This window comes from Hyalella azteca, unplaced genomic scaffold (genome assembly GCF_000764305.2).
Source record: "Hyalella azteca isolate HAZT.00-mixed unplaced genomic scaffold, Hazt_2.0.2 contig15733, whole genome shotgun sequence".
Taxonomy (NCBI): Eukaryota; Metazoa; Arthropoda; class Malacostraca; order Amphipoda; family Hyalellidae; genus Hyalella; species Hyalella azteca.
Window position 1 is genome coordinate 225,412 of NW_025945573.1, and position 17,101 is coordinate 242,512.

Below are 17,101 nucleotides of genomic sequence, written 5' to 3' on the forward strand. Positions count from 1 at the left end.
GTAGGGCCCGAGAATAAATTTATAGAACATCGTCTAGACTTCGATTTCTCACTCTAATATATCACTCTAAGAATATCACTTAAAATGTTTTTAATAGAGATGTACGTATAAATTATACTGTGGTGTGCTCGGTGTTTTTTGTTATATGTCTACAATTACGTCACACGAAAATACGCTGCACGCGTTAAGGAACTCCTGAATACCCGAATGAAATTTTTATTATTTTAATAAAATGTGTTGATTTGAAGTCTAATTAGATATATTTAACGTTCAGTAATATTGTAGTAATTAGTGACTTTTCTATTTTTTCATTCACTGTTACTATGAATTTCGTTGAAAACCGCTTATCTGCCGAATTCGTCCATATCTGCTGAATGTACTAAAACATATAATATAATATAATATAATATAATATAATATAATATAATATAATATAATATAACATGTGTAATTATAAGCTACCTATTTCTGATTTTAGCTCAAATTTACAGTCCAAGATTAGTCGAGAAATATGACCAGAAACTTGGTCATAACGTCAAATGTCAGGCGCCGGCATTTAGCCAGCCACCCCGCATGCATAACTAATTAGCTTACAAATTAAAGGCTATTAATCCAGAATTATTCCGCGGCTCGTATATGATCGGCTACATTACTTGTAATTGCATTCATTCTCATGAATGATTGCGAAGCGTAAATCGTTGCACACAAGCCAAATCATCGGATAATTTAACGTTATAAACCGAAACTAATTGCTTAGCTGATGGTCATAGCAGTGCTGCTGCATGTGTTGTATTATGTTTTACACACGATTTTAACATGATAATAATGTTTACAACTAATATGAAATCTTATTTACAAAGCCATCCGGAATAAAACTGATTTTTAAAATTCTCGCAATTAAATTTAAATTTTTAGTTGAAGCCGTAATTTTCGTAAGGGTATTTATTTACGTTTCATTCTTTCTTAATCTCAAACATATTGGCTAAATTTGATAAAAAACTGCATTTACATATAATTTTTCCATTAAGTCCTGACCTTTCATCTTAATGATAGTAGACCGGAGCTTAAAAACACGTTAGGTTATTTCCCGAGATTATAAAAGTTTTCAATAATAGACAGAATGTTTTTGTTGATTTGACAACAGCAAGGTGTGTGCTTAATTTTCTTTATAATGTACATATCGTGTAACACTGTTTTGTTCAGCTCATATAGATATTTAAGAGGTCCTATATATAACCCTAAAGGCATACAATTAGTTCAATTGTTCCAAGAAACATCATAGTTGTATTAGAAAAAAATTCAACTCTTGTTGATTTGACAACAGCAAGGTGTGTGCTTGACTTTCTCTATGATGTACATATCTTATAACACTGTTTTATTCAGCTCATACCTCGACATTTAAGAGGTCCTATACCTATATATCCCTAAAGGAATACAATTAGTTCAATTGTTCCAAGAAACATCATAGTTGTATTAGAAAAAAAATCAACTCTCTTCTTCACCTCTTCTTAAAAATTCACCTGCAGTTTTCAGTCATCCAAAGAGCCTTATTTATCAAACCTACATTGGATGAGGAAGCAGCACTCGCCATGTTCTGTTAGATCGATTAATGTTCAGTGATAACAATAAACTGTGTTCATAATTTTGTGATTAAAAATTCATGTTTCTTGGAAAATTTTCTGAGGGGTGTCAGGATATCACATTTCAATCCTTATCTAAATTATTCGAGAACAACACGCTAGTTTGTTTTCTAATCTCCATTCCCTTTTACAATGGTTTCTCCACGTTTTTCTGCGAGTAGCAAGAAATCTTAGCGTTAATATGTAATCCCCAGTTTGTAATAATATTCAGAAATGCTGTTGTTTTCATCAGCGTTAAATATAACCCATTGAAAAATAATCGGCTTAAGATGATAAATTTATTCGTGAATAACATAGAGTTTACGTTGCGGTGCTTGAGAACTCAAACACTCATGAATGATGAAGAACTCATAAATGATGCAATCAAAGCTCTGGGTCGTGTCCTAGGACGCTAAGTAATTCTATCCCAGCATCCCTGCACTAATTCTATCCCTTACTGTGTGTACGTAGAGCATATGGGCCAGGATCACGTGACAGGACCTACACAGAGTTATCTATGAAAGCAATATTTTAAGCGTTTAAATAAATCGAGGGACTTTTTTGCTCTTCGTAGAGGGAAGCAATATTTATTTAAAGTCTTTAATTAAATCAAGGGACTCAAATCAAGAGCAAAAGGGACTTTTTGCTCTTCAAAGAGGGAATAAATTGAATATGCTACAACAAAAAATGAGACCCTTAAGAGCGTATTCTACGTAAGTCCGAGAATAAAACCATATCCCGACATATGGGACGAGAGCAGCCGGTACGTTATATGGTATCCACGTGATACCATCACGTACCAAACATTGATGGTACGTGGTGAGTGTACTATGTTCGCCTAATGCAGAAAACGAGTGTCATCTAAATTGCACAGATCAGGAAAAAATTTCCACAAGTCATTAAGCAGGGATTTTGGAATTCCCTCAGCTGGCCTAGTTGTTATTCCAAGAAATTAAATCAGATTAGATCGACTTCAAAATTGCCTTTACAATTTAGGTACAAAGATTTCGAATTCTTCCCTAATTGTTGCCTAATTGCATGGTTTGTAATTATTCCTAAATATATCTTCAAAGAACTATTTAAATAAGAAAACGAATGGTCTTTCCTAGTTGAAAACTTTGTATACCATCTGTTTTGTTTTTCGAGGGCATGAAAACGTGAAATATATTGCTTAACATCTAAGAATTATCAAGCGGTAATTAAATTTAACTTTGATTAATTCATTGCAATGTTTGTGAAGGAATCAATTGTGGAAGAATAGAGTCATTATTGAGAATATATTTTGGTACTCATCCTACATAGATAGTCATAGCCTCTAAATCTCACAAAGATTTCTTCTATAATATCCAAAGATTGAGTAAAATCAACCCAAACTTTCACTCCGTCGGCAGGCAATCAGCCTTGAGAACAGCAATCAACGGCCGACCCTGCCAATCATTTCACAGGGACTCGCTATTACTCAAAACTATGGCGCTGTTCGCAGAGTTCGAGCCTGGAGTTCGTTGCTGGCTTCAAAATCAGGAGTACGTTACAAAATGTTGACCCGACCCATACATAGCTGTTGGTTATAAAAATTGATACGGCCACGAAAAATATCATTCGTTATTTCCGTGAATTCCTGCAAGCCTTTGAATTGAAAATTTTGGAAAACTACTAATAATGATGAGAATTGTCTCTGAATGTAAAATTTCTAATGATAGAATCTATAATAAAAAATGTCTAACACTAAACCAGCATCTACTGTATATGCGTTGTAAGGTCACCTGTTGCAGCGTAATAATAATAATAAGTAATGATTCATTCATGGTTATAAATTTACCATAGAAAATTTTACCTGAATTATACGTTTTTTTAATATAATATAATATAGCGGTTTCAGCGTTTATTAGGCCGTAGACCGATCGCCGATTATTAGGCCGTAGACCGATCGCCGATTCCTCTTCTGTCGCCGAACCAACTCTTCCCTGATACGTGCTTGTAAAATAGTCAGCACAAAATGCTGTCGTAAAAAAATTCGCAGTCACGCTCTGCCACGTAGAAGATATTTCTTATGAAACATGAGCTTCAAGCACGGCACCTTTAGAAGCTCGGCATAACGTAACCCGATTGTGTCTTGGCATACCACATTCTCAAGTTCCATGTCCTTTGAATAACTTATACGTTGCAGCCGCGGCGACAGTTCTTTTCTACCAACAACAGTCCAAAAAAACGATGAGAAAATATCATAAGATGCTTCTGAAATGTGCATTGTAATTTTGTTTTCTGGTTGATCAATTTATTACAGATAAAACCCACCGAAATAAGGACAAATAAGAACTTGATTCTATAATCGATGAGATTATCTTTAGGTGAATAGGCACCGGCGAGTGACTTATGAAACAGAAGTAAAAAAAGCATTGATGTAATAATATTACTTCATCAGCAAACCCGGTGCACTATTTATTACATTGCAAACTAAAACTTTCACCCACCTACCCTACAGGCGCAATAATAAATCAAAGGTCTCCAACAACATATTAGACCCTCATCACTCTTGCCCGACGACGCAACCTGTGGTATCCACATTCTTATATTTGTCTTGTCATTTACCAACCTAGCTGCATTATATGGCGTAATACCTACGGAGTTCACTAAGCAATTCTTTCTACATGTTCAGTATGCCACTCGCTAGTCTAATAATGCACTGGGCCAGCCACTTTATTCCTCGACAAATAATTAGTCTTACATTATACAGCAGACTTCCTATACCCTTCCCTAGACAAATGATATTCCAGTCCAACAATATAATATGTCCATCATACACTATGTCTATGATTCAATAGACCTATTGTAAAGAAGTCCTATCTAATACTATGTTTACATAAAATTAGGCCTATTATATACTCGTACTAAGCTTATCACCCGAGATGTCAACTGCTCACTTGGGCTTTCAATACACTGCATGGACCTGGCATATAATGTCGTTCACTCAATGGGCTATAACACACCATATGTAATGCCTATCATGATAGCTAGTCATCTCATCATACGAAACATTTTATTATTGACTCATTTCACCACTCTAGCAATTATCATTGGACATTTCATCATTATAGCAATTCATCGTTGCATTTCATCACCATAACATTTCATCATTGCCCAAAGTGCATTTTGCAAACATCAGTACATGTAGGTGTAAATAAGTAATTAACATACTGAACCATTAAATAGCATATAATAAATGACATATATCGTGTGAGACACGAACCAACCTTGGGTTAGGCTCAAGGCAAGAACATGTTCATTTGGTAACCAACGCACAGGTTAGCCCTTTACGCCCTGAATTTTTGGGATGAAAATCGTAAAATTCACTTTTTCGGTTTTAAGTCTCACTTCAAAGCTGACATTCTGACCTATCCAACGGTACCAAAATCGTCTCTGTACGTTGATTTATGCCTTGACGACAGTTCGTGAAAGGGTTAGGGGTGGGGGAGTTCTTTAACATTTAATATGGGCGAAAATTACTGGACGGGCACATAAATAGACAACCTGAAGACGCTGCTCTTTAGTTACCCGGCTGCTGTCGTGTGGGATGGTGCTCATGCAGTCGTTCCCACCATCCTTGACTGAATTTCGGCTCCGGTAATGTCTAGTCTTGCATCTATGTCACCTTGAATGCCTATTTTGAGGGGCTCGGGACTTTGTCGCGCCCTACTGAACATTCACACTTATTGTCACTGCAAACCTATCTCCTCCCAGAGTTTTTAAGCTACAGCAATGAGTAATATACCGTTCGATTCGCAAATAAAAGATCTAGAGATTGGTCGAAGCTTTTTTTCATTTTCGTTATAGTTTTGAAAATATTTTGAAAAAATGGGGAGGGGAAATTCAAAAGGGAGGGGGGGAGAAACCAATTTTTTCGAAAAATGCCCACCCCACCAACAAAAATTAGAATTTTGAAAAACAGCAAGGACCAATCGATAGATATGGTCCTTACGCATCGAATGATATGCGTCTCCATGTTGTAGCTCAAAAATCATAGGAGGTGATAGATTTCTACAGTACCCCCTTTTTGTCAGTTTTCTAAGAATTTCACGTTTTCTTTCACTTTTTTGGAAAAATTTCCACGAACAAAAAAGTCTTAGATTTATCTTTTACATGTGTGTACCAAGTTTCAAAGTTATCTGTCAGTAATTAACCGAAATAGAATTTCCATAAGAAATTAGACATTGCCATTGGAAATTGGAAATTTTATTTCGGTTACTTACCGACAGATAACTTTGAAACTTGGTACACATATGTAAAAAATAAGTCTAAGACTTTTTTTATTCATGTGAATTTTTCGAAAAAATGACAGAAAACGTGAAATTGTTGGAAAACCGATGTTTTTTTCTGTGTGACGAATTCGTCACGCCAGGGCGTAAAGGGTTAGGTTAGGTTATGTTAGATTAGTTTAGGTAACGTTAGCTTAGGTTAGGTTAGGTTAAGTTGTGCTAGGTTAGGTTACACCTACATGCACATATGTTTGCAAAATGCACTTTTTGCAGTTATGAAATGTGCAATGAAGAATTGCTATAACGATTAAATTTTCAATTATGAGGTGCTGTATTTATAAAATATGTCGATGATTTAATGCGTGATTTGGCTCAGGACGAGACAAGATGATGAGATGACAGGGAACCGTCTACCACTCACATGACATAAAATACCTAGCCTACTACACGCTAGACCATCACTCTACCTACAATACGACGGCTCACCTGGCACCAGCACCGGAGACACCATGAGGTAGGTGATGCAGGCCGCCCCAGCTAGGCCAGCACTCTACAAGTTGAGCGTGACCACCACCATTAGGATCTCACCTAGCGGTCCCAGCCTGTAGTTGAGCGTTAATACAACCATTAGGACTCTCACCTAGCGGTCCAAGCCTGTAGTCGAGCTTCACCAAAACCATTAGGACTCTCACCTAATGGTCCCAGCCTGTAGTTGAGCGATAACACAACCATTAGGACTCTCATATAACGGTTCCAGCCTGTAGTGGAGCTTCACGACAACCATTATAGACTCTCACCTAGAGGTCCCAGCCTGTAGTCGAGCTTCACCACAATAATTAGGACTCTCACCTAGCGGTCCCAGCCTGTAGTTGAGCGTGACCACCACCAACCGGCCATAGCTGGCCAGCACGGTTCCATCGTACAAGTTCCCGGAGCCCCACCAGAAGGCTTCACCTTGGATGAACACCATAACGGGGTACGATCCGCCTCCTGCGTGGAAAAATTATCAGAAAATTTGCTCATTAGTCACGACCATTAAACAAGAAAAGTTGTTGAACATTGGGTAGCTTGACATCTGTGCATGTTATCTAAATTCTTAGATCAGGGACTAAAAAATCTTAACGCATAGTAATTTTTTTGTGATGGTAATACATTAAACTACAAAAAATTATTGAAAGATAGCATTAATTACAATAGTAGATTACTTAAATCATTAATTGTGGTATCATAGGAGTGGTTTGTTCCCATTTGCCACGAATAAAATTCATAAATAAAACATAAATTGACAGTCGAACTTCATTCGAAACTTCAATTAGCACGAGAAATAAATAAGAACATTTTCATATCATACAGTTATTTGAATATTTAAACGGTCTCCGAACGTAAGAGAACGAGAGCTACTAATTCAAGCATTCAATTTTCCAGATAAGATGCTCGAATCTTTCTCAAACGCTGCTCCGCCGTAACGATTCAAAATCTGCCTTCAATTTCCAGCTCTCTGAAATGCAGGGTTCCTTTAACCAGTTAAATTTAGCGTAAACTACGCACCAGTTTGCATAATTGCCAGCGAGGTGCACGTCAATAAAATAACTCTACGGAAGACGATGCCATCCTAGGCCCAACCAAAAGTGATATCGAGGCTCCTGTGTCTTTATGACGCAACCCTAACCTATTCCCATTTAAAACGAGCACCGGAAAATATTTCAGTTTGGCATGAATTGGTTTTGCCTATTTCGATTCTTTCTGAAATCCAGATAATACTGATTTGTTTTGATAAATAGTGAAAGTAGAATTTGTTCAATATTTTAAAGAGAAAATAACCCACATTGCAGGCCAAATGATTATTGTTTGAAGTTGAGGGAAATATTCCCTGATCAAGAAAAGTTAAGGTGAAAATCATTTGAAATACATCAAATGCGACAAAGTGTCAAAAAGTCTAGACCAATCCTCAATTTCTCTTTGTACTGGATTCAGCCTATTTTTTCAGTCGCAGAATTAATAATAATGCGGTTAATAATTAGTATTAAACTAAAATTCTCAGAATTTGCATCATATTATGATTCAACTAAATAAATAAAATATGTTTTATGACTGAATGAATCATATAAATGACATTGTAGAGGGCTTGTTGTAAATTATATTTTACTGTTGTAATATAATTCTTCTATTAAATATATAGGTATTGTAAATTTTTATTTAATTAGAATTAGTATTGTAGGAATGTTTTAGAGAAAGTTAGAGTCCAGAATAGAGATTGCGGATTAGGAACGAGCAGTAAGAAAGTGGACTTCAGTACGGCAACAAGGGTCTAGTGAGACGCTACGCTGAAACTAGATTTGTCGATGCACAGATATCTCGATAAGTCCACTAAAGTGAATTATTCCTTGTGCAATGTTTTACTGTAATGTGTGCAATAAAGTGTTTTAATATAACGGTGCTTCATTAAGTAACGAACCTGTGGGCTGCCACTATACCCACGACAACATCAGTAGACGCTAAGATAAGTGAAATGTAGTTGAGATAATTGTGGCATGCGCAGCATAGACATTGTATTTATTAGACAATTTGGCTAAAAGAAGCGAAAAAAATATAAAATATGCCCGAAGAATGTATTCCAATGCCGTAAAAGTTAGTAAAAACATAGAACGAAACATCACGACTAACGCAGAATTAAAATGACAAAGAGAATTAAAATGAAAACACAGCGTGGTATAACATTGCAGGAATGACCTGATTCTTGTGAGAAATTTTCATGTTTATCCCAAGTTTCATGACCAACGTCAACCGGATTTTTCAGACGCTAAAGTCATATTAATGAAGCTAACCTTGCTATAGATTTGTTTGCGAACAAACAATACCCAGACCTCATGCATAACACTATACTAACAAAACTTGTTGACGTCATCCTGAAGCCAGCAAAATTACTATTTGTGTAGCCAACAATCAGAAGTCTGTGTTCATCTCAATGGCAGGGATATTTTTAGTATCTTTCACGCGCAATTATTTGTTGAAAGGTTTCTATTAGGTTGTGAATGAATGTGTGGATCAATGTCTAGCCAGTAAAAATTTCGTCAGTAGAAATTTGGGGTAAAAATGTAATTTGTGATAATAAGCAATATTTTTTTCGACTATACGTTACAGGATAATCAAATTCTTTGACATATTTGCAGATAATATCAAATGTAAATAGTGCTTAAGCAGTATTCATTCTGTCTTGGAATCAGATCGGTCAGTGGGCATATAGAATTAAGAAGTTTAAATTATTATTGTATTATTTCTATTTAACGCGTCATAATAAACAGAAATATCTTGCTTATATAATACTAATTGTTAAAAAAATTAGTATTACGAGTATTATTACTAAGACAATCATTCATGGCATTTACATTTTTTTTATTTTGATCCGACGACAGTCGTACCGTTGGCAATTTCGTCGCTGAAATGACTCTCCGCCTGTTTGAACCTTGCTTCGATTTCCGTACTAATATCTCCCAAAGCCATAAAAAGCGCGCAGCGTTCATCATTTGACCCTAGAGGGCAGTAAGTGAAATAAGCTCGATAAATTTAATCCTTATCTTTAAGACGATAAACTCAGACGCCAACTCTATTTTTGCGTCGATGAGCAACATCGACGCAAAAACATCACCAAACCGTTTCCGTAATTACGCAAGGCCCCAAAAATTCGGCAGCGCTCTGTGCGAAGATTTTCGGATTTGCGTTTTCTACCGTCAATAACGGTGAAGGAATGTGATTTTTGGTCTCGCTGAGCAGTGATAAGGAAAGCTTAGTCGGCCATCGACCTAAAGACAAGACGGCGAGAAAATCCTGGCCTCATAAAGCTTGAGTTACGACCTCATTAGAATATTTACTTCCTGAGGCACTTGCGAGAAGTGGGCAGACGCTGGAAAGGTCTACGGATGAAAGCTTGGTAGAACACTGTTAGAAAAATTACCGTTTACGGTATTTCCGGCGTTTCAGTGGCCGGTCGGCACGTGAAAAAAACACCGTGTCGCCGTTTTTATTATAATTTAACACTAGAAAGCCGTAAAACATCTAATAAAAACGGTGAAACTGTTTATAATCACGGGGCGACCGGCCACTAGAACGCCAGTGGGACCGTTTTTTCACCGTTTTTTCTAACAGTGAATGTGAGACCTGGATAAATAGTACTAAGTAGTTATACTAAGTATACTACTAAGTAGTATACTAAGTAGTATACTAAGTAGTTATACGCTCGGCAAGTGGACCGACTCAGCATGGGTAAATTGAGTAAAATTCAAATGGTGCGTGCAATGTAGTTGAAGGGTGCAGGCTGTTGGGGGAAATGGCCGATGTTGCAATTTGGGCAGATGTCATCAGTGTGTAGAGTGATAAATAGTGTTTAAATTGAAAATGATCGAAATAAAATTTCTTGCAATGCTGCGATTAAGGTGATGTGTTTAATTTGTTCCGCTGATTCGAGCACAATAATGTAAGTAAGTAGGTTGACGACGAAAACTGAATTAGACTTGCGACCGATTAGTGGATCTGAGTAGATGATGAAAGCACAGTAGGTGCTACAAGATTAATGATTAATTTATTTATTTATGATTAATGTATTATTTAATCGCATTAGGCACTGAGAACAGGAATGTCTAGGTCATGTCAAGACTGAATTGACTGATGATGAAAGGTGAAATTATATAGACATTCAATGGTTTAGATGTTAAGGAGCTGCATCATAACTATTGGAAACTTTATTCTCCACACAGTTTAAAATTAAACACGAGCAATTATCCCAACTGCTTTGTTTATTTTAAAAATTTAATTGTGTAAATAACCTACATAGATAATTCACGTGACAAGTGGTTTTACCTTAAAATTGTACTAAACAATTCCAGCAAAAATTACTTACATCCTGATACATTGAATTCCATAATATTATTCCCAGCATTGGCATGGTTTGGAAGATTTGTGTGAGAGGTTATGAATAAAATCTTTCATTAGTCAGAACAACGTCGATGGGACACATTATACCTAATTTTTCAGGTGATCGTTTACTCTTTCCTTTGGTTTACCGTATGCAACGAAGTTGCTAAGAAAAATGGTATACTTTTTTTTGTTTTTCATGTGTTTGGATAGTTGTTTTTATTTCACATTCTTGCTTCATTTTTCGAGTTAAACGTCGAATCGCTACTTTAAATTAGATTTAGACCTATTTATTATCTGCTAGTTCTAATGTTCTATTCCGAATAATTGGAGTTTGTTTGCATTTTTCAAGAAACCTTAAACGCTTGGACACAATATCGTGGACACAATATTTGTCGCAAAAGCGAGAAAGAAATAAATTGAAGCAATACCAATCTATTGAACCTGTCAATACGGCGTAAAAGGATCCAATCGAAGTGGCAATGAATTCCTCACTCAAGTGAGGTTTGCTAAAATCACTGACTGCATTTGCCGTGCACTTGATTTCCTTTGAATAAATCCGGTTATCGCACCAAAAATGACAGAAAGTTGTTTGTAAATTCTGTTGTTGTTGTTTACAAATTTTGCAAGTTCTGACTTCTCTACCATTTAGGATATTTGATTATTATATTTAATATTAATAATATTTAATTGTTCTATAGGAGATGGTAAGCTAAAATTTTAGAATTAATTATGAATTTATAAATCGAGAACTAATTATGTTAGCACATAAAAATTTGAGGTAATGAATGACAGGAAAAATATTGTAGCGTATTGCATTAATTTAACTGCATAATTTAGACCCTGAATAAAATCACGAAAATATAATTTAAACATATGATGCATGTGTGCTTCTTAAATTTTGATTGATGTTCAAAGTTCCATCCAGGTTCTGCACAAGATAAAAAGATAATATTTTTAGTTATTTATAGATTTAGAAATGCTTGCTGACATTCATGGCCATGACAAGAGAATTTTTTTTTTCATTTTTTGGCGATAGAAAACGCTGCAGTTTCTCTGAAGAAATATGTGCAAAAAGTTATATTGTTCATTAATGCCGAACAAAGAATTATTGTTCTGTAGGAGATCTCTTTTCCCGCTGCCTCGCTAAAGCGATCGGCAAAGTCAAATAAGGATATGAAATGAAACGGACTTCGAAAAACTTATGGGGATTTTGGGCTCATATAACAATGGGTTTAATAATATACGTTTAAAAATTACTTTTTAAAGACAACACTTCTAAAGAATCCAGGGTTCCCAATGTTAAAGATGTACAATGAATTTCTCATTTTATTTTCGAAAATTAAAAAAATAAATTTTTTAAAATTTTTTAATATATAAAATTTTTTCAAAATTATTTATTCTGTCAATTGATTTATGCATTGCCTCCAATTTCACACACGTATGCAAAATTTCAGATCAATTGGAAAGGTGGAAGTGTGTCAAATATCATTTATAAGATTTGTAGCTGACAAAATTATATTGTCAATTTTTTTAATATTAAAATTTTTTTTTTTAATTTTCAAAATTATTTATTCGGTCAATTGATTCATGCATTGTCTCCAACTTTACGCAAGTGTGCAAAATTTCAGATCGATTGGACAGGTAGAAGTGTTTTAAATATCGATTATAAGATTTGTGGCAGACAAACAAACAAACAAACAAACAAACAAACAATAAGAAGTGAAGTTAAAGAGAAGTGTTGTAAAAACAAATTATTTCGGGCAAGAAAAGCTGGAAAAAATTGCGCATTGGCATTGTATGGCTCGTAACTATATTTTTTAAAATAATTTCTATATTAACTTGGCCAAATTGAAGCAATGTGCACATTGATTTTGACAAGTATTTGAAAAAAAAATATTTTTTTTTGTATTAGACCAAAGTATTAAGTACTTAACCGGAACGCAAGAGAGTCTTTAAGATTCAATTTGCAAAACCAATTACGTCAATCTGCATGCTAGTTAGTAGTTAATCTACCTTTGTTCAGTAAAATAAAAGAGTTTCTGCTAATAATAACTTCAAATTAAAAATTAATAACACCCAGTCATCCATATAGAATTGCAAATCCTTGTATTACATTTTTAATTTTTAACTGTCCTTCAAAAACTATTTTCAAAATCTCGATTTGATCATCTTAAGCTACGATGATGTAGATGACCAAGCTAATTCCGAAGTTGCAAGCCCTGATTTATTTGTACTTATTTGATGTGATATTTGTTGAAATATCAAGCCGCAACAAAATCCATAGCGACGGTGGGACCAAACTTCAATCATTTTGACTCCCGAATATCAAAGAAGCTCAACTGCTGCCATCTCCATTTTTTGGTCGTGGTAATAAGTCGCATGATAAACGTTCAGCTTGTCAATGAAACTGAACTCAAAAGATGCCTCAGAAAAAATTCCGGGTCGCCGCAGTTCTTCAGAATCGCGTCCAGAAATAACGAGGCTCGTCGTCTTGCAAGAAAGGCGTCAGCGATTTACTGAACCTGATCTATGAGTCATCAAATGGTCTCCTGGGCCCTGAAAATTGTGAAAAATATCCTTCCAAGAGTGATGGCTCGTCCGACGATAGATATATACATATAGAAACTGTGAACCGGACAATTTCGGCCTGAGATGAAGAGATATCTTTACAAAATCTTACGAGAATATTGAAGCGTTTTTAGAGTGCTTTGCGTTCGCGAAATTCTGTTTTGGAAATTCCTATGAAAGCGTTGGTGTTTTTTACAACACTTCTTTTTAACTTCACTTCTTTTTTGTCTGCTACAAATATTATAATCGATATTTAACACACTTCTACCTGTCCAACCAACCTGAAATTTTGCACACTTGCGTGAAGTCGGAGACAATGCATGAATCAAGTGACAGAATAAGTAATTTTGAAGAGTAAAAAAAATTATATATATATTACATATAAAAGAGAAATTCGTTGTACGTTATTAACATCGGACTCACTGGCCTCTTTAGAAGTATTGTCTATAAAAAGTAATTTTTAAACGCATATTATTTAACTTGATTACGTTGTGAATATCAGGAAATGTATTTGGGAGCAATATTTTAACATTCTGGAAGTTCTGACTTTCCAAAAATGCTGAACCGAAGTTTATTCCTCAAAATAAAAAGGTTTTGTATATTTTCTCCTAAATTTGAGGAAATAATTAGGTTTCCAGTTCATGAAAAATATTCGATTTTAAGTACCAGAATTTTATTTTTTAGCAAAAATGTTTGAAGATGTAAGTTTTTAGAAATTTTATTATCATGCACGTTAAAAATCTGTTCGTTGATGTTATACCAGTGATGAAAATATTTTGGCATGACATAATGAAGCTGCTGTTCGAAAAATGAAGGAAGGAAGCTGCGTTCACTTGACCTCGTTCTTAGCCACGCGAAGAGTTAAAAAATTATTTACTTATATCCCTTACTGAGAGTTATTGTTTCTATCTTTATTTCATTACAATATTCATACGTTGCTTGGGGTTTACTAATTAAGACAGATATTCACTTCGAGAGTGAATATCTTAGTTGAAACAGTGAACGGTTAGTTGAAAATAATTAATGGTATTATAATCTTTTAAGTAAAGTCACGTTGCCATGCGGTTCTCTAGAGTTTGTTAGAATCTATCTATCGTTAGAACAGTTTTCTTAGGAGCGTATGCTAGAGGAGCTAGTTAGAAGCGTTTGTTTCAATTGTTCGTTAAAAACGATCGTTGGAAGCGTACTTTATGGAAACTTTCGTTAGTAGCGCTCGTTAGAATCGTTCACTAAAATCGTTCCCTAAAACTATTCTTTAGGATAGTTTGTTAGAAAGGCTCGTTATAAGTTTCTTTGGAATCGTTGCCTAGAGATGTTCGTTAGAACATTTCCCTAGATAACGGTAAAGTACTAACATAATAAATACATTTCGTAAGCACAATTCGTAAAAAGCGTTCATTACATAGAACCCCTCGATGTTTTCGTCTATGAAATAAACGTGGTTAGAAGCGTTTCTTAAGCACGTTTATAAGGAACGTTCGAAAGAATTATTCATAATAGCCATTTGTTATAAACGTTTGCAAAGATCGCGTTCCTGCCTTGAAAATAGACGTGCCGCTAGTCTTAGTAAATTACAACGCTATGATAATCCGTCTGTCACAGCAAGAGTGATGTTCTCTAGAAACCCTGAGAAAATATAGACCTCATAATCGCCCGAGGCTTGTAACAAGTAAATTTATTAGGGAATTACGAGCCCGCGCTACTTTAGCAAAGATGAATACCGGTCTCCGCGCCGAGCTTTTCACCTGGTCTAATGTGGTCGTAATTTAAGACCAAAAAACGAAAAGTAACGTGTAATTTGAGATTTATGATAATATATTTAGTTTCAGACTGATAAATGAAAGTAAATTTCATCGTGCTATGTAGTAAATTTGATAATTTATTTGTTGCAAATACCTATAAAATAATTGACAAAATGAATGGCGATGGAATATGCAATCTTATCTTAGCAGACGACTGAATATATTTTTTTAATAAAATATGTTCAAATTTCTACTGACGAAAGATGGAGTGAAATAAAATTTATAGAATTATTTTTAAATTTTAATCGCTTCCTTCTGGAATAGAAATTAACTACGAAATATCTGCTCAAAATCCAGACTATATAATTCAAGGTACGGCTCAGTTTTCCATTGTCGAGTCGTGTTTCTACAATGGGTAACATTTCGAGAAAGCTCATTTCTAATATTTTGTTTGTCTGATGAGTAGAAAAAAATGAGTGAGGTATCATTTCTGAGTGAGGTACTTTTCTGAGTGAGGTATCTGAATAAGGTATCTGAGTGAGGGATCTTTTCTGAGTGAGGTATCTTTTCTGAGTGAGGTATCTGAATAAGGTATCTGAGTGAGGTATCTTTAAATGAGTGAGGTATCTGAGTGAGGTATCTTTTCTGAGTGAGGTATCTGAATGAGGTATCTTTTCTGAGTGAGGTATCTGAATGAGGTATCTTTTCTGAGTGAGGTATCTGAATGAGGTATCTTTTCTGAGTGAGGTATCTGAATGAGGTATCTGAATTAGGCATCTTTAAATGAGTGAGGTATCTTTTCGAGGAAGCTCATATATAATATTTTGTTTGTCTGATGAGTAGAAAGAAATGAGTGCGTCTACTCACCATGATGAGGCGCGTAGATGTTGAGGTAGAGGCAGTCTTCGCTTTGACGCTCAAGTTTTCGACTCGCAGATCTGGGTGCAAACATTTCATTTTAAATTAATACAATTAACAAGCACAATATTTACACGCATGTCATGGATTAAATTATTTTATTATTTGAAATAAATTAGGAAAACTGGTGTGTAATTCTGATTCATTCGAGTCAAAGGGATTTACCGATATAGCGACACCTAATTTTCATCAATGGAGTCCATTGACCAGCAAAAAATCTAAATCTATCTCATGGACAAAAATATTTTTTGTTTCATACCTGAGATATTGCATTCGATCAGGTGGCAGCGACCCTCCTGGGTACCCCAAATGAGGGAGTTGCTGGGGACACACAGGGGGAAGTTCTGTGCATTTCTTCACCGCGTCCCATGGCAATGGGGAGCTAGTTGGGGTAAACCGTCCTTCCCCTGTAGGAGGGCTGGCGTAGGGTACTCCCAAAAACACCTCCACAGCGGGGAGTGTTGCTGATGAGTGTTGGCGGATAACTCCTTGTATGGGGCCATACTTGGTGGTCACCACTCTGCTCAACAGCTGGTCGCATGTGCAGGTGGTTGAAAAAAACACCTGCACAACCACCTGCAAGATCAGCTGCCTCCTAGTGCGTTTTTGTTGATACATTGCCTGAATTTCCTTAGTCAGGCAAATGCTCCCTTTTCAATTGATTTTTTGAATTCATACATTGTCATCCTTTGTCTTTATTTCAAAATTTTCAGGAATGCATTTTCAGGCTTATAATTTTTTTGATTAATTTCAAAACCTTTGTACTTCTTTTCTCCAGTTGAAAATTTTTCTATTTCAACACCTCAAACGACGCAAAAGCCTAAAGCCTAACGTCTCAGCAACCAAAGTTTAAGTTTAACTTCACTCTCACATTGTTGAAGTCTATAATAGTTAGTTAGTATAACTTTAAATATTTCAATAGGAATTGATTATACACCTCACCTCCAGCGTTTCTCTCGTATGCAAACATTATATATTCTAGCATTGCAAAATTTCTGTAATATCCTGCAATCGTCGCCTTAATTACGTAACTGTGAAACCTAAAACAAATATGTAAATTGTGAACATTTGCAGTCATAGATGAAAAATA

General features: G+C 35.4%; 1 protein-coding gene across 1 annotated transcript in view; it reads right to left on the reverse strand.

Moving 5' to 3' along the window:
- LOC108673972 (neuroligin-2) overlaps positions 1–16,748 on the reverse strand; it is a 36,546-nt gene extending 19,798 nt beyond the window's left edge. The window contains 4 exon segments of the mRNA XM_047884617.1: positions 6,359–6,409; positions 6,599–6,862; positions 15,961–16,031; positions 16,271–16,748. Coding sequence (XP_047740573.1) covers positions 6,359–6,409; positions 6,599–6,862; positions 15,961–16,031; positions 16,271–16,629 — 745 coding nt within the window. The 5' untranslated portion in view covers positions 16,630–16,748.
- Between the last annotated feature and the right edge of the window lie 353 nt (positions 16,749–17,101).